The sequence below is a fragment of the Chinchilla lanigera genome, unplaced genomic scaffold (genome assembly GCF_000276665.1).
Source record: "Chinchilla lanigera isolate Chin_1 unplaced genomic scaffold, ChiLan1.0 scaffold00016, whole genome shotgun sequence".
Lineage (NCBI taxonomy): Eukaryota > Metazoa > Chordata > Mammalia > Rodentia > Chinchillidae > Chinchilla > Chinchilla lanigera.
In genome coordinates, this window is record NW_004955417.1 from 27,341,398 (window position 1) to 27,363,023 (window position 21,626).

At 50.0% G+C, this 21,626-nt stretch overlaps 1 protein-coding gene across 2 annotated transcripts in view; it reads left to right on the forward strand.

Annotated features, from left to right (window-relative positions):
• The window catches only part of Atp6v1c1 (ATPase, H+ transporting, lysosomal 42kDa, V1 subunit C1), a gene marked incomplete in the record, with an annotated part of 35,626 nt that overhangs the window by 482 nt on the left and 13,518 nt on the right, over positions 1 to 21,626 (forward strand). Inside the window, 6 exon segments of one of the 2 annotated variants that reach the window (XM_013512778.1) lie at positions 1,800 to 1,943; positions 2,137 to 2,287; positions 15,044 to 15,217; positions 16,204 to 16,271; positions 19,297 to 19,382; positions 20,996 to 21,090. In XM_013512778.1, the coding sequence (XP_013368232.1) occupies positions 15,086 to 15,217; positions 16,204 to 16,271; positions 19,297 to 19,382; positions 20,996 to 21,090 (381 nt within the window). 2 annotated transcript variants of the gene reach the window in all.

The window sequence follows — 21,626 nt, forward strand, 5'->3', positions numbered from 1 at the left end:
CCCCGCCGGGCACAGGCGCAGTGTGAGGTCACAGCCGGCAGGACCCCTGCCGGGGATGAGCTCGGCGAGCCGGGCCGGCGGCTTGCAGGGCGGCGAGCCCCCCGCCGCGGGCAGACCTTCGCGGGACCGCGGGCCCCTGCAGGTAGGGGGAAGAGGGTCCAGGGAGCGCCAGGCGGTGTGTTAGAACGGGGGAGGGCCAGAGCTCCCGAAAGGGAACTTGTCCGCAAGGCCAGTTGGATCATCGGAGAGGCGGGGGAGCAAGAAGGAAGCCAGTCCTCTGTGCGGAGGAAAAATCCGGTATGTTCGGGAAAAACCCAGTGTCGCAGGAGCGCTCAGTGCTTAGCGCTTCGCTGGGGCGGGGGCGTGAGGAACCAGCCTGCGGAGTTCGCGCTGATACTGGGAAGAGAAGGCACGGCGCTACACGCTAGAGTGCTGCCGGGCTGTGTCCAGTTACGGGGAAAATGCAAAGTGCCATAAAAGTGGAGCAGAGACGATGACCTGGCCTGGTGGGAAAATGCCCCGCCGGAAAGGAAACTTGTCCTTACATCGTGGCTTTGGACCTGTTGAGAGAGCAGAATTTTTTTAGGCAGGGAAAACCACAGGATTTGAAGGCTTCAGGATGAGGGGAAAGTGTTTCTGGGGGAACTCGGGGCAGGTTTTTGGGGGTTGCTTTGTGGAAAAATAGGAAATAAAGTTGGCGTCAGATGGGGGGACTTCTGAATGGTGTCCATTCACTTCCCCCGCTCCCGCATAGTAAGGGTGTGCTGTACGCACATTGGAAAAGCTAGGACCTCTGTCCTCGGAGAGCTGAGAGTCAGACTGTGGAGACAGATTTAACCATCATGCACATGTGAAATGTGCCTTGAAGGAATAACAGAGAGTTTACCAGGAGTATGACTTCTATGGAAGATTCGGAGAAGGTGTTGCTGAGGCTCTGACCACCTGAGATTTGAAGGCGGGATATGAAGGGAGGAGGGAAAAGAACACTCCGGGCTGGGGAAGCAGTGTGTGTCAAGGCCTTGGGGTCTGGGCAGGAGTGAAACTTGGTAGTCGGAGCAGGAGAGTGGGTGTGTGGAGCTTCCAGGAGAGAGAGGCGGTGGGGAGAGCTGGCTTTTACCTTAAAGGCAGAGGGAAGCTGTGGAGATCACAGGCCGCAGACTGAGTCACACTGTGGCGCTGAGGAGATGGCTTTGTGGAGAACGTGGAGGTGTCAGGAATGAACTAGGGGGACCAGCTCAGGGACCACTGTCACGGTCCACAGAAGGAAAGGCTCCAACGTCACCCTTCACGCTCCACCAAGGAGTTAAGGAGCGTGTTTAGCCATACGCAGCTGGAGAGGGCTAAGGAGCTGGGGACGGGGGAATGATGAGATTTTATTTCCCACCTCCCTGAGTTTAGTTACACCTCCTTCGTAAGTGTCCCAGAGTGCATACATGGGGGAGATGGCTCATCTTGGCCTTGGTGGGAGATTCCTTGCAAAGCTTTGTTTTGGTTTTTCACAGGTACTTTTTAATATTATCTGTTTCAGAATAGTGCTGGGCGTGGTGGCGCACGCCTGTAATCCCAGCACTGGGAAGACTGAGGCAGGAGGATGTTGCGAGTTTGAGGCCAGCCTGGGCTATGACGTGACCTCAAGGCCAGGCTGAACTGCACAGCGAGACCCTCAAAAACAAACCCACAAAACACAAACCCACAAAAAGCACAAACCCACGAAAAACAAAACCAGGATAGCTCTCACTGACATACGGTCAGCTGCAGGGAGGACTCAGTTACCTTTCACGTTTGTTTCGCACTCACAGGTCTTTGGGGATGGTGGGAAATGCCATTCTGAGTATAGACAGGAACCTGGCAGGACCCTTGGAGGCAGAAGCTGGGGTAGCGTGGTTTGCCTGATTCCGGCATAACTTCTGTGACTTCCACCAGAATCACATCTGGAGAGAAGGGTGCGTTTTTTCTTTGATGTGGCATTTTTGGTGAGTCTTGTCGAGTAGGACAGCTCCAGGGAGTTCGATGATGGTGGGCTGTGCTTTAGAAACCATTTTCCTGTGAGCTGGAGTGAAACACTTCCATTCGGTGTCTCGCTGGGGAAGGTAAGAGCGGCAGAGTAGCTGGAAGTGCTCAGGGTGTTTCTCACAGTTCTCTGGCAGTCAGCGAGTCTCGAATTGTGCTGAAGACTGAGCCCCAGCGTTGTGCCGAGACTGTGGGATCTTTGTCCTGTCGGTGGACCTTCCAGAGGCTGGATAGAAGAAACAGTAGTGGGCTCTGACGAAAGGCTGGTGACTAGTAGGTAAGTATAATCCTGCTTTTAAAACTGAGCAGTAAATACTGATGGTTTATTTTTCGGTGAATAACTCTTAGGAGTCTTATTTATATTACTTTTTAAACTTCACAGAATCTTTTGGGCCTCAGAAGGCCCAAAAGTCTGATTCTTTGGTTGGTTCAACTTGTGACATAATTCCATTGTCAAAGAGAAAAGCGCGGACACCAAGATGACCCTTGCCAGGAGGGACTCCTTGCAGGCCACGAGTGCAAAGCAGACAGGCTTCCTTTAGAGCTTGATTTTGCCTAGAAGTAACAACAGTGTCGACTGAGTACTTCCCAGTTAGATTTTCGTTCTTACACATGCTCTGATCTGTCTGCAGGATGCATCCTTTTCACCTTTCAGATGTGAAGTTACTTGTCATTTGGTTATAAACTAATTCGTGTTAGATGTTTATTTTGCAGTGTTTTTAAAATGTAGAGCTGGGGGTGGTGGTGGCACACACCTGTAATCCTAGCACTAGGGAGACTGAGGCAGGAAGATCGCTGCAAGTTTGAGGCCAACCTGGGCTACATAGTGAGTTCAAGGACAGCAAGACTTTGTCTAAAATTAATTAATTAATTAATTAATTAATCTTTTTGAGACAGGGTCCTGCTATACAGGCCAGGTTGGCCGTGAACTCACTTTGTAGCACAGGCTGGTTTCGAACTCACAACGATCCTCCTGCCTCAGCCTCCCGAGTGCTGAGATTACAGGTGTGTGCCACCACGCCTGGCTCTTTGTCTAAAATTTAAAAACCAAGACCAGACAGTGACACAGAAATTGTTAGTATGGTGGTGTCCTTGGAAAGGGCTCAGGCAATGCACCTGAAAATAAAGTTTTCTGTTGACACGAGTGATCCTTGGAACTAGAAATTTCCAACTATAGTTTTGATAGTGAGCAAAATTCTTTTCCAGTGGGAAATCTACTCTTAGCCTTACACCATTGTGCAGCGGTGTTATACGGGAGGAGTCAAGTGGATAGCAGAGGAGAGGCGCTTTGGTTCCGTCTGGGAATAAAACACAGAGCCTGTACATCTGAAATGCTGGTGGGAGGTGTGTGCAAATAAGATGCCCCATGAATGCAGGCAGAGTAGCAGGTGCGTTAACTTAACCTCAGAGGCTCTCTTCCGGCCCAGCCTCTAGTTCAGCATCTCTGCAGGGGGAGCTGTTGGTGTTTTGGACAGGATGTGTAGCGCTGCGCCCACCGCTGCCTGCCGTAGCTTCCCATCCATCTCCACTTCACGGGGAAGAGGGCTGCCATTTGGGGGCAAAATGTGCAGGTGATGGGATCAGTTTTTTCTTTTTTTTTTTTTTTTTAATTTCTTTTGGGAGAGAGATTGAATGTTGTTACAGAGGCTTAGAGTAATATTGTAACAGATTCAGTTTTTGATTTTTTTTTTTGTACCAGGACTCTAACTCATCACCTCATGCTTACCAGGCAGGTGCTGTGCTGCTGAGCTGTATCCCCAGCAGTTTTTGATGTTTTAATGCACCTTTTTCAGTACAGAAACTACAGTGTTTGTGGAACTTCTCTGTTGCAAAAACTGCATAAATAGCTCAAATAGATAGATCCCCTTTCATTCTAGTTTTTTTTTTTTTCTTTTTGGTTTGAGACAGGTTATTGCTATTAGTTCGTGCTAGCCTCATACTCAGGGCAGTCCTCCTGCCTCAGCCTTCAGAGTGCTGGGATTACAGGTATGCAGCACCATGCCCGGGCCCCTTTCAGTCTAATAAAACATGCGGCCTTCAGCAGGTCCTTTCCGTAGTCGCCCCTTCTTTGCAGCTGGGGCCGAGGACACAGCCTCGCTCCGCTTACTGGCGTGCCCGTCCCTGCACACGGCACATAGCACAGTTCAGTAGCTGCTTGAGAGTCTCAGGCTGATGGGACTGGGGGAAATGAGCTTTTAAAGTCTGATGTGCTGGGTTCCGCCTGGAACACAGGGTAGGGGAGATGCCCCCTGCAGCGGGAAGTGATGTTGGGTCCAGTCATACTTACACATGACCGCTCCAAAAGAAAAGGGAAGTAGTGTTCTGGGAGCCATGAGTGTAAATCAGGGGATCCCCAGGCAGGCTCGGAAGGACTGACTTGCTGTCCGGGTCACTGCTGAGTCTGTGTGCAGAGAGGGCACAGCTGGGCATGGAGAAGTCTGATGATGAGGCCCAGTCATGCCCTGCCCGCCCGGTGGCCTCCATGGCTGCGTCTGCCCCTTGGGCTGGCCTTGCTGGAAACATCCAGAAACTCCCACCGTGCTTCCGTGACTCCTTCCCCACCTCTGCCCACACTGCCAGCCTTGACGGGCATCGGTGTGAAAAAAGGCTTTCCTCATAAGGTTTCTTTCTTGGAAGTTGTGGGATGAAAGTGGTAGTTTGTAAAATACATCCAGTAAAGACCAGGTTTTGTTTTGTGTTTAAGTGTACTGGCGGCATGAAATTCAGGTAGTCTGTTTGTTTTTTGTTTTTTTTTCCGGTACCAGGAATTGAACTCACAGCCTTGGGCTTGCCAGGCAGGCGCTGTGCTGCTGAGCTGAATCCCCAGCCCTAAATTCAGGTAGTCTTTAGTAGGATATAGAGCATTTAAAAGTAGTAATTTCATTTGCAAATGGAACATGCAGAAGTTAAGATTTATTTAATGAAGATGTGAGCTCCGACAGTTTTAAACTTCAGTTCTGTGAGGGTCATGGAACTGCTCCTTGAAAGGTAAAATCCCCCTTTTAGTTATTGGGAAGGTGAAGCAGCTGCATTGTGAGCAAGCCCCTCCCACACTCGCATTTGAGCTGCTGCTATTTGCAAAGGTAAAATTTGTACATTCAAAGAAGAAATAGCCAGTTGTATAGTGTTAAAGATTTTAGGGCAGGATGTGGCATGTGTTACAGTGACTGGCTTGTACAGCTTGTACAGCTGTTCCTGATACCCATTCTGGGTTGGAGTTGATCTGTGGAAGGCTGCGTGGTACCTCAGTGACACCCTGGTTATGCCTCTTCTTCCTGTTGAAAGAAGCTGGTTCAGGAGACCTGCTGTCGGGAGGGCCGTGGTTCCGGGCCTTTTCCTGCTACGTGGGGTTCCGCGATGCAGGATGTGCCCGTGCCTTGTGTGAAGTGGAAGCGTCTGCCGGTGGCCCTGGGGATAGTGGAGATCACCTGAGCTCCCGAGCGAGCTGTGTAGTTACTCTGCCCCTTGTGGGAGTAAGCAGAAGCGTCTGCACAGACAGCACCCTCCCCCGCACGTTCATTGTGTGGTCACCTGGGTCCTCAGAGGCAGACCGGTGGCTTTGAGGCCCCGGGACCAGGAAGGAAGCTGCTCTTTGGGAGAGCACCGTCTGGCGCGCTGTATCGTGGTTTAGCCCAACGCTGAAGGCTGACTGCGCGTTGGCTTCTTGAAGGCATTTAAAGGACCTGGGTGTTGGAGCTTTGGGTGCTGTCCTTGTCTGTGGTCGCCTGTGTGGTCAGGCTCAGACCTTCCCCTGCAGGAGTGGTGCTAGTGGGCCCCCTGTCCACAGTCAGCACCCCTCCTTATTCATTCATTTATTTACTTAATTTTTGTGTTTTTGAGACAGGGTCTCACTATGCGGTTCAGGCTAGTCTTGAACTCACGTTGTAGCCCAGGTTGGCCTTGAACTTGCAATAATCCTCCTGCCTTAGCCTCCTGAGTGTCAGGATTATAGGTGTGCACCACCATGCCTGGCTATTTTAGTTTCTTGAGACAAAGTTTTGCTATGCAGTTTAGACTGACCTTGAGCTTACTTTGTAGCCTAGGCTGGCCTTGAACTCAGATTGATCCCCCTGCCTCAGCCTCCTGAGTGCTGGGATTACAGGCATGCACCACCATGCCCAGCAAGCACCTTTCGTTTAAATTCCTGTGTTATTGTTTTTATTTTATATTTCTATCAGTTATGGTAGGAAAATAGTTTGCAGCCTTCAGATTCCCAGAAGTGAGAGATACAGTCCTGGGTTTTGGGCACAGGTATACCTTTCTTTTCTCCTTTCTTGCAACTTCTTCCATTTTGAAAAAGAGTTGTTACTATGTAAAAAAGAAATCCAACGGCAGCGTGCTTACGACAGTCAGCGTTTAAGCCTGTGACTGTGTTCTCTGTGTCTGCTCCGTTCTGCCGAGGTTGCTGTTACCTTGGCATTGCGTGGCCCTGCCACGTGCATGGGGTGCCTGGCCGTTGGCTTGCCGGGCGGTGCGGGGGAAGAGCAGGCAGAAAGCCTCGATGTGTTTTGTGTACTCTGTGACACAGCTGCTGAAAGATGACTTTAACTTACTAAATTGTTCTGTGAAGTGGCGCACGCCAGGTGCCTCTTCTTTAGCAAGTGAGCATTTCCGTGTGTGCAGGGCGGCAGGAGCGTCTGCAGGAGCGTCTTCGCAGGCGCGCATCTGTAGGCAGCGGAGATACTTTCGTTGCCTGTTGCTGCCGCCCCCACCCGCCAGGTCGCGCCCGCACAGGTGGCGGCCGAGCATGGCATGGGTTGGATTGGCCTGACTGTGACTGGAGGGCTGGAGGCCGAGCGGCGCTGCGCGGTGCCCTCCCCGCAGGTTCTCACGTCACCAGCTCAGTGGAATCATGAGAAATCCCGCTAAAAATGACAGAGCTGGAGAAGGTTCGGGCGCCCTTGAGGCCGTGTTCCCTGCCGTCCAAGCCCCTTGCTGCCTGTACCGACCTGACCCCCAGGTCCTTCACTCTTGGGGCTGCTTTTTGCAGCTCAGAACCTCCCACACTCCGGGAGTTGGAGCACCAGAACATCCTGCGAGGTTGCGGACGCGACACGCGCCGAAGGCAGCCGAGTGGGGTCGGCGCTTGCCTCTGCGCAGTCAGCGTGGGTCCCAGTGGGCCAAGAGGGACCGGCGTGTGCCAGTGGCCCTGGCGTGCCTGCGGGTGGGCTTTGGGAGCACGGTTTTCTTACGGGAAGTTTTCTTACAGGGAGCTGTTGTTGTTGGGACAGGCAGAGCAGTTGCTCTGGGAAACGGTCTGGGAGGGGCAGGGATGGAAAGAGCAAAGGCTGGGCCGACAGAGAGCCCAGAGGTGTCTACAGGAGGTGCTGCGCCGACCAGCACCGACCGGCACCGGAAGCGAAGACGGGAGCCCTTGCAGATTTGGGTTTTACTTCGAAGAAAGAAGCCAGGCTGGGGAGGAAGCTGGTCACAGAGCCACCTGTGCTGGTACTTGGGGCATCTTAAGCCCTTCATAGGTAGGTTCTTGAACAAAGCAAGAGTTCACGCAGGCTTCATTAGGCTCTGGACTTGATTTCATCTGTTGGTATGAACTTACTGCTTTTGGTAGTCGCCATTAAAACATGCGGGAAGTGGGTTGGTGTGTGTGTGTGTCTGTGTGCATGGCTTTAAGCTCTGTGGAGCAGGAATCAAGCCTTCTAGTGCTGCCCGTGCTGCGTGGCCCTCGGGGAGGGGTCAGCGCTCGGCCCTTGCCAGAGGGACTGTTCTCCTCCCTGTAACCCGGGCCTCACTGCCTAGTCATGCAGATGCCTGTGTTACGTCAGAGGTTCTGGGACCTGGCTGCACCTCTGATTCTCCTGGACTTCATGAGAAAACCGAGAAGGACAAGGGGCTCACACCGTCTAGAGTCAGCGCACACAGGTGCCTCTTCTCCACAGATGATGGGAGGAGGGTCAGCGCCCCGTCTCCTGTCCTCAGGGCGGCACTGGCCCGGTCTGCTTGCGTCCTGAGGTTTTCTGTAATTCCCAGGGAGTGGAGAGACTGTGGCCAGCCTTGGTCTTGGGGTTCGGACACAGCTGCTGTTAACTAGCACCGTCCTCCTCTTCTGTGTGAGCTCTAGGGCTCTTCGTGACCACACTGCTGGGGTGAGGATACTGTGGTAAGAAGGGTGCAGGCTTTTAGTGTTTACAATAGTAAATCACTGTTTAAAAATTAGAAAACAGAGAGTGAAAATGATCATTTATAATCCACTTCCAAGAGCTTCTTCTAGTAATTTTTTATACTTCCTTCTTTCTTAAAGTTGTACGACTAGATCAAAGGATATGTACATTTTTGTGGCTTTTGCCGTACATAGTATTTCCAAATTGTCTTTTAGAAATCGTCCATCTTTTTCTTATAGCCACAGAATTTTCATGTATATAATGATTTTTCCTAGTGATGGCATAGTATATCTAAAATGTATTTTAGTTATTTTATTTATGATGGCAAGTTGTGATAGCTTCATCAGTGCTTTTAATTAAAGTTATATCTTAGAGTCAAGATAACTTGCCATATGTTTGCACATACATGAACGTGGGAGGCATTTGTTCAGCTGCATCTGTGTGTTTTTTAAAAGATGAAGAAGACATTTATCCCCTTATTACCAAAGGATTACCCACTCTTGGCGTTCTCTGTGTTCACCACTGTCCTCCAGCCTTTTAGCCCGGAGTTGCAGATGGTCGGTGTTCATTGTCATGAATTCTTCCTGTTCCTTGGTAAAACACAGGACTGAGAGGCTGGGAGGTTGTGGCCAAATCTTTGCACCGGAATAAACAGCGATTGGAGAGCAAAATCCAAAACTCAGGAATAAATGTGTATGGCAGAGCTAGCCGAGACTTCGGTTTCTGACTCACCAGACTTGCTATCCTACCCTCTGCAGCCACAGACGTGGGCCAGCCGTCGGGAGGAGCTGCTTCCAGACAGGAGTGGAAAGGGAACGTGTGAACGAGCACTGGGGTTTCCCTGCTTACTCCCCGCAGAGACCTGCAGGAGGCTTAACGGGAACCCAGCAGAGTGTCGCTCCTGTGGGCTGGAGGGGACTCGAGGAGAGGTCACCTGGCTAGGATTTGCAGGGGGATTGAGGCTGAGAAACCAGCACTGGGATGCAGGGGCCCAGCAGAGGATTAGGAGAGAATGTTAACACGTTCTGTATGAATTAGGGGCGCCTGCGAATGTGTTAAGCTGGAGGCTGGGCTGGCAGTAGAAGCCCCCAGTTCAGACTTCAGTAGTACGGCCGAGCTACTGAAGTTACCCTCATACAAGCCAGCTGCCTGCTCATGGTGCGCTCTTAAAAGGAAGACAACAAAACCCAGTGATCGACAGTGTGGCAGTGTAAATTATAAGCATATGCTCAGTGACTACATGTGAATATAATGGAGAAATGGAAGTTGTTAAAACGTGGAATTTGGCCGGGATACAGCTCAGCGGCAGAAGCACCTACCTGGCAAACACAAGGTCCTGAGTTTAATTTTCGGTACCAAAAATAACAACAACAATGAAACGTGGAGTTTATAAAGCAGAAAGTGGACCTGAATGTTCGTTAGAAGAGATGAATGGCACGTTCAATATCTGCAAGAAAGGTTGGCACAGTAAAAGCCAGAGCAAGAGACTGTCCAGGTGGTTGCACAGAGGGAAAAACAAAACGTGAATGGAAGTAGGCAGCCTGGGGAGAGTGTCCAGTGGGTTAGCATGGGTCAGTTTTTGTCTCAAGGGAGCAGGAACCAGAAAACATACTTTAAGAACGTAGTGGCTGAGCAGTTTCCAAGCTTGATGAAAACTGCAAATCCACGTCCAAGAAGCTCAGCAGGTTCCAAGCAGGGCAAACACATGACCTTGACCTAGGCTGAGTTTGCATTGCCACAGAAAGCATCTGTTCTTCAGAAAGTTTGATAAGTCAACATGGGCAGAGCCAGAACTGTTCAAAGGTAGTGTTAAGAGCAGGCAAGCCATTACAGCTTTCCTCACGACAGCCCGCCCTGTCCTCCAGCATGTACTTGCGTCTCGCTTTTTCCTTTTTTGCTTGGCCCAGGCTCGTTCTGCAGAGCCAGATTCTCCCTCCCTCTGCACTTACACTTTTTCAAATACATTTGGCCACTGCTTAAAAACCAGAAAAGTCACCGCCGGGTGAGGTGGCGCACGCCTGTAATCCCAGCACTCGGGAAGCTGAGGCAGGAGGATCGTTGCGAGTTCGAGACCAGCCTGGGCTGCAAAGTGAGCTCAAGGCCAGCCTGAACTGCATAGCGAGACCCTGTCTCAAAAAGACAAAACAAAACAAAACAAAAACAAAAACAGAAAAGTCAAGCCAGAGGCTGAGGAAACCCGTAGGAGTGTGTGTACATGGTGCACCAGCGTCTGCATCTCCCGTGCCCTCCGGGTTCCTGTAGGACCGCTCGGTTCCCGGTGTGGTGGCCCATAGGGGGCGGTGGGCGCCTCCGAGTCCCTGTGCAGAGAATGTGGACCCCAGCCCCCTTTCTCTTTTGCTTCCTGGCTACGAGCTGAGTGGTTTCTGTTTCACCGCACACTCCCACCCTCATGTGTGGCCACCGCCGGCCTCCAAGCACACTGGAAGCCCCAAGACTGAGTGAAAATAAAACTTTCTCCTTACAAATGGATCATCTCAGGTATTTGTCACAGTGGTACAACGTGGACATGTTCTGTGTGTGTATCAGTATACCAAAAAATTGTACAATCAGTAGGACACCTCAATCTTAAGAGTTGAGCAAAAGATTTGGAGAGGAACTGCAAGAGTGGGGGAAGGATATAGAAATGACTGATAATATGAAAAAATCTTGGACTTTGTTAGTCATCAAGGAAAGCCGCCTGGAAGTGCAGGGACCCCGCCACCCATTAGAACGATTGAAAGTTAAGAGACCGAGAGTGCCAACTGCGGGTCAGAGTCTGTGGAACAACTCGAGTCACACACCATGCTGACAGGAGCTGAACATGTTATATTTACTCTGGAAAACAGTTTGGCGGCTTCTTATAACCTTAAATATATTCCAGTCACCCTACTTACAATTGTACCTCCTGATGCTTATCCAGGAGAAGTGGGTATAGAGGAACGACCCCGATACCCTTGCTATTAGTGGCTCCAAAGCAGTGGTAATCTAAATGCCCACCAGCAGGTGAAGAGGCCACCTCTAGAGTATTCATGCATGGCCCCCGAGCAGTGAAGCAGCGTCAGCTGATGCACACGACGTGGACGAATGCAGGGACCTGCTGAGCAAAAGCAAGCCTGTGGTGTGCTCTCTACTGGCAGTGAGATTCGAGGTCCGGCAGAGCTGACCTGTGTAACAGACAGCAGATCAGCTGGACGGGTTGTGTGTGTGTGTGTGTGTGTGTGTGTGGTTGGGGGGTTGGGGCAGGGTTGGCGTGGGCAGGACTAGGCGTGACAGGGCTTGGGTGATAGAGTGCTCTTGATCTTGGTGCGCATGGGTACCTGCGGAGACTCAACTTCTGTGAGTACATTTGGTTGCACATAGATTCTTTTAATAAAGTTAATTAAAAATGAGAAGTGGAACCAGGCCTGGTGTCCCACGCCTGTCATCCCAGCACTCGGGAAGCTGAGGCAGGAGGATTGCTTTGAGTTCAAGGCCAGCACAAACTGCATAGTGAAACCCTGTCTCAAAAAGATGAAAAAAAAAAAAAAGTGAAGGAAGTCAACCAACTACTTACAGTGAGTACTTTAACTTTATTATCTCGGTTAATCCTTGTAACCATTTATTCACTTAAGAGTATTCAGCAAATATCTTTTGAGAGTCTATCATACAGCCTCTGCCAGGTACTACGAGGGTACAGTGGTGAGCAAAAGCTGCCATGGTTTCCACGCCCCCTTCCAGGCAGTTTTATGTTTGGAAGATAGACATTAGTAAAACATGTGGCTTAGGGAAAGCTGGAAGGAGTGTGCCGTGAGTGTGGGTATTATCCTCAGCAAAACCATGCGCTCTTACCTGATGTGTGACATGCTGTGTGTAAGGCCAGCCTTGCGTCGCGTCTTTGTAATCGCTTCCTACTTCGTGAGTTCCTGCGTGGGAAGCACTTGGTTACCATACCTCGGAAGTGTCCAGTCAGGCTCGCTGCTATCTTGAAAACGTTTCACAGTCCTGATCAGTGCTGCAGGGCTGCACCTGTACCTGGACCCAGTGTGACTGTGGATGGTGACGTGTCAGCCTGACTGGGTGAAGAAACTGCTGGGGGATTAGGCAGGCACGCTTGTGGGCGTGGCCTGGGACCGTGTATTGTTCCCCTCTGGCACTGTTACCTGCTTCACTTCCTGGCCGGCGTGACCTTAACATCTTTGGTTTACCATGGCCTTCTCATACGTGCTTCTGCCTCGGAGTCATCTGACCGTGGGCTGAACCCTTGGGAACAGAGCCAAATAAACCATTTTCATCTTTGCATTGTGGGTGTCGAGCAGTTGGGTGCAGGAATGTGAGTGCTGAAATGGTTACAGGTGAGCTTGGAACGCGAGCTCTGGGCTGTGGAAGCCTCGCTGGGCTGCAGAGGCAGGCCTGGGAGAGGGGCCAGGTGGGAGCGGGGAAGGCGGTGTGTGCGCTGGAGGGTGAAGCCAGCAGTGCAGTGGAGACCCCGGACGTCAGAGACTCAGGGAGCGTGGAAGATCGCTGAGGAAAGCGGCAGGCTCTGAGCGGGGCGGCCCAGGAGAGCCCAAGGGGGCTGGGAACGACGGGGCCACTGGGCTCACAATCACGCCGTGCGCTGGGTGCTGGGTGCTGGACGTGGAGCCGCAGGGCTGCATGGTTGCCCTGCTGGGTTTTCATCTGGCTTTGGTCTGATTTTTCTGGCCCTGTTTTTTTTGGGTGGGAATGTTTATCCTGTGCTGTCACACCTGGGGCCTATGGTGACTTGTATTTTATATCTGCAGAGTTTCACAGCTAAAGTTACCTGGAGTCTCAAAAGGGACTTGGACTTGGACTTTTGAAAAATGCTGGGGCTCTGGAGAACTTTGCAGAGGGAACTGGTGCGTTTCTGGCTGTGGGCAGCGCAGTCGCATCCTGTTGGTGGAATCGTGAACTTGCAGTTGCCTTTATCCGGAGGTCCTGGGCTGGGAGAAGGGCCAGCATCTGGCCAGCAGTGGCCTCAAGGGCAGGGAAACACCTCATGCGCAGAGAAGTGCCCCGCCCCTCGCGTGACCCTGCGGACGCTTTTTTCTTTTTTCTTTTCTTTTCTTTGTTTTCTCTTCTTTCTCGCTCGGAGGTGGGAGGGGAGGGAGCAAGCATCCTCCTATCCATCATTGGTGTTTTGGTCCCAAAATGTACAGTTTTCTATGTAATTTTCTGTGCTAACGACCAAGATAAATATTTTAATTGGATAATTTATATGAAAAAATTCATTGTCTTGAACAAAAATTTTAAAAATCCAGAGATACGCATAGTTACTTCTTTGCAGAATGGTTTATAACAGCAAAGAAATAAACAGTTTTAACAATGTTCCCCCAAAGAAAATGGCTGTTAAATTTTGGTTTATTTATATAATAGAGTTCCTTATAGTAATTAAAACAAATAATTCTAAAAGTAGGTTGAATGAAAAACTCAGGTGACAAAAGAATAGGGTTAGTAAAGTAGACATAGTAGCCCCAAGATTTAGTATGTGAAGTTTCTCTTACAGGCGGGGGGGGGGGACACTTTGTCCCCCAAGCCCCCATTGCTTTTATGTTTGAGTCAAAGACAGTCCTTGCTGCCATTCCGGCATGCTCAGGTAAGCACAGTCTTTTGCAAAATTGTAAATGTTGATGACAGTTAAGAATACTTAGGGACCTGAGGCAGTTCTTGGGTGAATATGGACTGGAATTAGCCACCAGTGTGACTTTGGGAGAGTTTGCTAAGCCACTGCGGCACATTTATTTGGTGACTGCTGTTCATATGTATTGATTTCACTAAAATTTCCTCACATGTAGAAGGCGTTTTTAAATTTTCCCATTGTGGTTATTTGTATTAAAAGTGTATAAGGCGAACTGCTAGATTTGTGACTCTGATTTGGTTGAAGGAAACTATCGGTGGCTGGTTGTCATAGTCATTTCTCATTGCTGGGACAAAATACCTGAGCCCACAATTTAAAGAAGAGATACATTTTTGCCTCAGTTGGTTGAAAGCGTGCACCTGTATCCCTTTGGCTGCAAGGCTGGGAGGCAGGAGGGAAGGATCTGCCTGAGGAGAGCGGTTCACATCACAGCAGCCAGCGAGCAAAGGGAGGACCCAGGCAGGGACCACGCCCAGGCCACGCCCCAGCGACGCCCTCCTCCCACCAGGCCCGCCTGCTAGCAGGAGCTGGTGGCTGTGAGCCCCCGCCTCTGAGCGCCTGAGGCTGGGGGAGGGCCACATTCAGGTGCAGACCGTAGCACTGGAAGTTTAGATAGTCTCATTGAATAATTCCTATTCAGGATATTTTATCAGTTAAAATTAGATGATTCGTGTATTAGGGCTTTACGGCTCCCTTGCCTAGTGTCCTGAATACGTCCCCTTTTCCTGTTAGATGGGTGGGCCGTCTGAGGTGAAAGGAGCACTTGAACCCAGTAATTGGAGGCCGGCCTAGGCAGCGTAGTAAGACCCCGGCTCAGAAAAGGAAAAGAAGGAAAGGTGGAGGGAGGGAGCGGCGGGGTCCTGTTGTCCTGTGCAGGGTGCTCCCAGTGCCCTTGCGCCCTCCGGCGAGGGCCCCTCCTCCAGGCCCCACTGTCTCCCAGTGATGCCACAGGGCGGGACCAGAGGCCTGACGCAGGGACCTTTGGGGGGACAGTTGAGATCCAGGTCATAGCACGGCTTGGATGTTCGTCATTCACCCTAGTGCTGCAGCAATTTTTATTTATTTATTTATTTATTTATTTTTGTCTTTTTTTTTGGAGACGGTCTCCCTGTGCAGTTCAGGCTGGCCTTGAGCTCACTCTGTAGCCCATGCTGGTCTTGAACTCGCAGTGATCCTCCTGCCTCAGCCTCCTGAGCGCTGGGATTACAGGTGTGCACCACCACGCCCGGCCTGCAGCAGTTTTAAAACATGATGGTAAATGGATCGTTCTCTCTCACAGCTCCCATCCTGATTTCCGAAGAAGCCACACGTGGTGACGAGCATGACTGAGTTCTGGCTCATCTCGGCTCCTGGGGAGAAGACCTGTCAGCAGACATGGGAGAAGCTGCACGCGGCCACCACCAAGAACAACAATCTCGCTGCCACTTCCAAGTTCAACATCCCTGACTTGAAGGTGAGCTGCACTGGCAGGAGCGCAGGGCTGAGCAGAGGGGCCGAACCCTCTCGGTAGCCGTGTGAACTGAGGTCCTGGCTCCTGCAGAAGTGCCCTGCCTTCTGGCCTTGGCAGGATTTAAGCTGCACCCTGTGCTCCCGGATGTTCTGGGTCAGCCACCTGACAGAGTAGCGTCCTTTCTTTTGGGACTTCGGCAGTTTCCTGAGTTGCAGTGAGAAACCCTTTAAAAATACGTATCTACAAATACACCTTCTGGAAGGGAAGAATCTTAGGAGTACAATTTTAAAAATACCATTGAGTTAATTTTTCTGTTCATATCCTGCCAACACTGTCAGTGTTAACCACACCACCTGCGTCATCACACTGGCCAGAGCTGATCCCACTGTGTAATGCAGCTGCCGTGTTTAACATGTACGGAAGACCCAGAACCCAGCAGCCTCAGCGGGAAGCGGGCCGCCAGTTCAAAGCGGACTGAACTTCTGTGATCTGTGGACGTCAGCGCGGTTTATATTTTGCTAGCGAGCTGCGGCACTCATTGAAGAACTGCTTAAAGTCACCAGTATGATCTGGAATTAGGGATTCCTCTGGACAGGATGTTCCCTTCAGAATATGATCGTTTGTATACAGTTTCATACATACTCTACAAATTCAGCGGCAGGCCCTCTGTTGCCTAGTTGTGGACTCTGCTCTGGGCTGTGTTCTGAGTGAGCGCTTGGCGGACCCACTGTCCCTGCACAGCCTGAGCCTCGGCCTGCCGTGACAAGTCCTCCATCCACGGTGCATGCGCACCCGTACCTGTCAATTAGAGGATTAGCTTGTACGCCGGGAGAGGGTTTGAAATGTCTGGTAAACAGCTTTGGGCGATACTGGCACATAATGAAATAAAACGTGGAGAACTTACGATTGTGGGTTCCGTCAAATCAAGTTGTATCGTTGTGTGAATGAAGGGATGAACACAAGTGACTAAAAGGCCCCCTCTCTTGTAGGTTGGCACGCTGGATGTCCTGGTTGGCTTGTCGGACGAGCTGGCTAAACTGGATGCGTTCGTGGAAGGGTAAGGTGCTCACCTGTCTGTCACCAGGCAGCCCGCGTGTGCGGCTCAGCAGGTCACCAACACACGGCTGATTGGTTTAGGAAATAAGGGCCTTTTTCTTTGTAAATACAGTTTATGAAAGAATAATTTACATACAGTGAAATGCACATTTAAGATGTGAGAAATCCTCTTTAATACCTTTACTGAGCCGGGGTTTGCATGCCGTGCAGCCCCGTGTTCACAGTACACAGTTGTTTTTCATACAGCCCCAGGGGTGTGCATTCTTCCTCAAAGAAGTGTTTCTTTGGATCCTTTGCCCATTTAATTGGTTGATTTGTCTTTCATTATTGAGTTATAAGCATTCTTTACGTATTCGAAGTCCCTTAATGGCTATGACTTGCAGATATTTTTGTAATTCTGTGGAGTCATCACTTCTTTTTTTGAGACAGCCGCTCTCTATGCAGTTGAAGCTGGTCTTGAACCTGTGTAGCCCAAGCTGGTCTCAAACTGGAAGTGATCCTCCTGCCTCGGCCTCTTGAATGCTGGAGTCACAGGTGTGCATCACCATGTCTGGCGATCACTTTTTCTTACCATGTTTTGTAAAGCACAGAAGTTTTCTGGACTCTGAGTTGTTTCATTGATCTCTGTTTTTGTATTAGAGGGTGAGATCAGGGTTACAAAGAGAAGTGATTATTTTTTTTCCATACTGAGATTGAATTCAGAGCCTTTGTACTGAGTTGCATCCCTAGCTGTCTTTTGTTTTGTTTTGTGTGAGATAGGGCCTCACTATGTAGGTCAGGTTGGCTTTGAACTTACATGTAGCCTGTACTGGCTTTGAACTTTCAGTGCTCCTCCTGCCTCAGCCTCCCAAGTGCTGAGATTACAGATATAGGCCACCATGCTCAGCTAGAGAAATTTTTAACATAACCGCGTGCAGTAACCTAGGTGTTGTGTTTACAGTCTTTATATGGGAGGCAAGAAGCCCCTGTAGGGAACGGTTTTACAGGAGACTTGGCACAAGTAAGAGCTTTGCATGAGGGCAGGCGCTTTGCCCCTGGGATGGAATATTGGGAGGAAGAGGAAGTTGCTTTGGGGTTATGATTCATGTGTTCATGTAGTGCAGATGTGGTGAGTGGTAACAGTAACTACTGACGGCATACGCAAAGACTGAGCTGACAGAAAGGCAGTGTTCTGGTTTCCGCCTTCTCCTCCTCCTGGTTTTGGTGCTGGGCCTTGACCCCAGGCCTCGTGCGTGCTGGGCCTGTGAGTGTGTGAAGAAGCGTGCCGAGGAGACCTGAGCCGCCTCCCTGGTGGGCGACTTCCCTGGTGCCATCCGCGGTCCTCACAGCTTTGGGTCCTGGCTACTGGAGAGAAGCTGAGGAGGAGGCCCCAAGCACACGGCGGCTGGCGGGACGTGCGGGTCCTTCCTCCTCTCCTCCGTGGCTGGGGCGGCCGCTGAGTGATGCACGCTGTCCTGAACGCGGTTGCGAGTTTGCAGGGATTCTGTCGGGCAGGAACCTGGGAGGTATTTGGGGCAGGTGTTGGTGGGCTTGGTGCCCTGTGCTTTGTCGCCCTGTGCCTGTCTTCTGCAGTCGACCTGAAAGAGCCGAGAAACTTTACAATGTGTTTGGCCTTTGGAATGACACGTGGTAGCTTCATGACTCAGATGTTCCAGCTTTGGAGGCCTCAGCATTGTGGTGTTTGGAGTCATAGTTTATGCTTTGTCAAAAATCTAATTTTTAGAATGGTTTATGTTGAAGTGACTGTGTACATTGATCTAGATACTCTTTGTTTTTAAAATTTATTTGAGACTCACTCAGTAGCCCAGGCTGGCCTGGAACTTATGATCCTCCTGCCTCAGCCTTCTGAGTGCTGGGATTACATCTGTGTGCCACCATGCCTGATCTAGCTGGTCTGAGAGAGGCACACAGGGAGGTCACGGGGTACCCAAGTGTCTGTAACCGCAGGTTAAGCAGGGGGAAGACCTATTGCTTGCATCACAGTTTCTGAAATGGCTCTCTGCCTTCCTGGGTTCGAGGTCGCCCAGTGCAAGGTCGTCGTTCCAGCCCTGGCTGTCTTTTCTGGCCCTTATTGGTTGAGGTTTACACTTCCCAGTCTTCGGCTGACCCTCCCCCCGAGCATGCAGCCCTCTGCATGCATGCTCTGTCCCGGTCCTGCCCCTGCCGCTCCCGCTAGTCTGGCACTGTGCTGGCCGGCTGCTTTCTGCCGTCTCCCCGGCTCCTCCTCAGCTGGCTGGGTGCTTGTACGCCTCGTGAAGGTGCTGATTTTGTCGGGTGTAATTTTTGAGTGTGACCGAGGACTAGAGGCAGCGCTGGGTGGAGAAGGAGCGTGAACCCCGGAGTTGCGTGGCCCTGCCTGCGCTGGTCTTCTGGCTTGGGCTGAGTCCCTCACTTTCCTCGCACCTTGATGTCATATCAAAGGAAGAAAATGAAACATCTGGGCTGGGAGCCTGTGCGGTTTTGTTACTGGTTTCTTTTTTTTTTCTTGGTACCAGGAATCGAACTCAGGACCTTGCACTTGCCAGGCAGGCGCTGTGCCACTGCGCTATCTCCCCGGCCCTGTTACTGCTTTCTCCTGTAGCGGAGCTGCCTGTGAGCAGTGGTGTCCCATGAGTACGTAGTGCGTAGGCCTCTCCAGTGTCACGACAGCTTCCCCGCGCTGCTGCCTGCCGCCCTTCCCCGTGCAGACAACAGCAGAGCGTTGCACTGCGGGGTTTTCCATGTGCCACAGCCGCCATCCACAGCATCTCCCTCTGCAGCTCCCACATTTCCTTCGTAGGCTGATAGGGGTTGGGGTGTTCCCATTAAGCCCCCAGTTACCCTGGTGATCTTGTGTCATAAGGAAACCTTGGTCTACCTCGTCCTTTCCCTGTTAGGTAGCAGGTAAGAGCCGTTTCTCCTAGATGTGTGTACTTGGAGAATAGTCGAGTTCATGGCTGTGCACGCTGTGTCCACTGGGTAGCCTGGAACGCAGGTCTTCTTTCCTAAACATGCTGGCGGTGGGTTTGTGTGTTCTTACCCCACAGGGTGGTTAAGAAGGTGGCTCAGTACATGGCTGATGTCTTGGAGGACAGCAGAGACAAAGTGCAGGAGAATCTGCTGGCCAATGGAGGTAAGCCAGGGGCTCATGGGCCGTCTTTATTAACTCATTCGACGCGCGTGACCTGACTGCCGAATCAAAGAAGGGTGTAAAGCGATCTGTGAATGAACATGTTAAATACAGTAGAAGGCCATTTAAATGCAGTTGTTACTGAATTTGGTGACATTGTCAGTTACACGCTGTCCCCGAATCAGTCCTGTGGAAGATACTCTGAAGTACTGTAGCTTACCGTACAGTGCACGGTTTCGTGCTAGCAAACTCGGAAATCTCACGTCTACAAGTCAGTTTCTCAGTTACGTACCTCAGCACCTTTTGGGTTTTAGCTGCTGTCTTCCCCAGCTGTCTGCATTTCGTAGTCTCCAGCCTTGAAGCCCTGGAATAGCAGTCATGCATGTTTTTGCACAGTAATGCCCCTTACCCTCAAATTTGAATATGGCTTTTCTTGTACCCATAAAAGAGTTGCCTGACATCTCTGTAGCCAGGGGCTACATAGTTTGTCTTGTGATAATGGCTTCCAAAGAAGACTTTGACCTCATGGTTGTCGTTTTTTTACTTGGACTTGTTTTCTAAGGCATTTGCTTCATTTTAAGTTAGATCCCTCTTAAGTGATAAGCCATTTAAATAAGAAGTGACTGTATTCACCCTATATGTTATTGCCTTCCAGGGAAGGTCAGTTTATTAAAATCCAGTGTTCTTCTAATCTCATTTCTTTGCCTTGAAAATAATACATGTTCAATAAATAATTAATTGGTTAAAAATACAATAGTTCTTGGTTTTTGTTATAATAGTGATCCTGGTGTAATTGCTTACTGTTTCTGTTAGAACAGAAGGTAGATATGCTAATTTATGTCACCTTTACTGATGTAGGTATTTCCTACACTAGAGCAGTCAGTGTGGGCGATGAAATGGAGGTGGTGATTTGGAGGTGGCAGTGTCTAAAACTGCTTTTGGAAAAACCTGTGCTGCTGACCCACTGGGATTCTGTAAGGAGAAACTAAGACAGGATACGCCGATAGGGGTTACTGTGTCCGTTAGCTTTGTTGCACTTGGCTTTTGGGCTTCTGGGCTTGGTCCTGCTGGACTTGAGGGGTGAAGTTCTTTGGATTGTTAAGCTTCCTGGGCTCGAGTAACCCGTGTCCCTTTGGTTTCACTGTTTTTTCTTCTCCCCATTTGGAAGTGAAAGGTCCACATTTTGAAGATTGCTGAAGAGTAGAATAGTCACTGCTGGGTGTTAATAGGAAAGCTCCTTTCTAGTTTGAGGACATTTTTGAAGGAAAAAAAGTAAATTTAATGTCAAATCAGATTTATCACAGAGACAATTAGAAGTAGTCTTTGTCTTTTCTCCTACATATAAAGCATATCATGAATGTGTACATATCCCGTGTGTTGCTGATCCCATTAGAGAGAGCATCTTTATATATTAGAGCCACTAGAAGAGATTACAAGGTAAGCACCCTTGTTACTCCATGTTACTTAATACAGTTCCACATTTATTTAATCAGGACTCTTCAGAAATGACATCCTTACTGATGTCAGTGCTGGCATTAGACAGTACTGCTGTGCAAAAATAGATGTAAAAAATCCTATTGCTTCTCCTCAGCGGTCAATTTATTCCTTTATTTCAGTTGACTTGGTTACTTACATAACGAGGTTCCAGTGGGATATGGCCAAGTATCCGATCAAGCAGTCCCTGAAAAATATTTCTGAAATAATTGCCAAGGTAAGAAAAACATCGAGACAGGTAGGACACATGGATTTAGAGTGGCTCCCTTTGTTTTATGACTTAGCTATGGAATACAAGCAGGAGGTAACCCCTCCTACCCCACTGTTAGGGGTTGCAGGGTGTTTAGAGGTTGCAGACATTGCCGAGTAGTGTGACACTGTCACGTGTAGGTTGTCTGAGCTGTATAGTGTATACTTACGTGGCTAACTTAAATGTGTCAACAGTGTTTCAAAGGCAACTTTAAAATTCAATAACGATTATTTATGCAAGCATTCAGGCTACCTTAGATCAGGTAGAATGGGAAATTGAAATCTAGGAAAGATCTGAGTTACCCAGACCGATGATCGTAGTCACTCAGGCATCAGTATGTACTTTCTTGTTCAAACGTTCACCTTCGTGGTTTCTGACCTTGTGACTGTTTAGCACTGACCCTGGGCCCTGAGATCGTGTGTTTTTAGGTGCAGTTTTAGGGAGCAGGGGTCCCAAAGCCCGCCCATGCACGCACCAAGCTAAGAGCCCTGCTTGCTTATTTA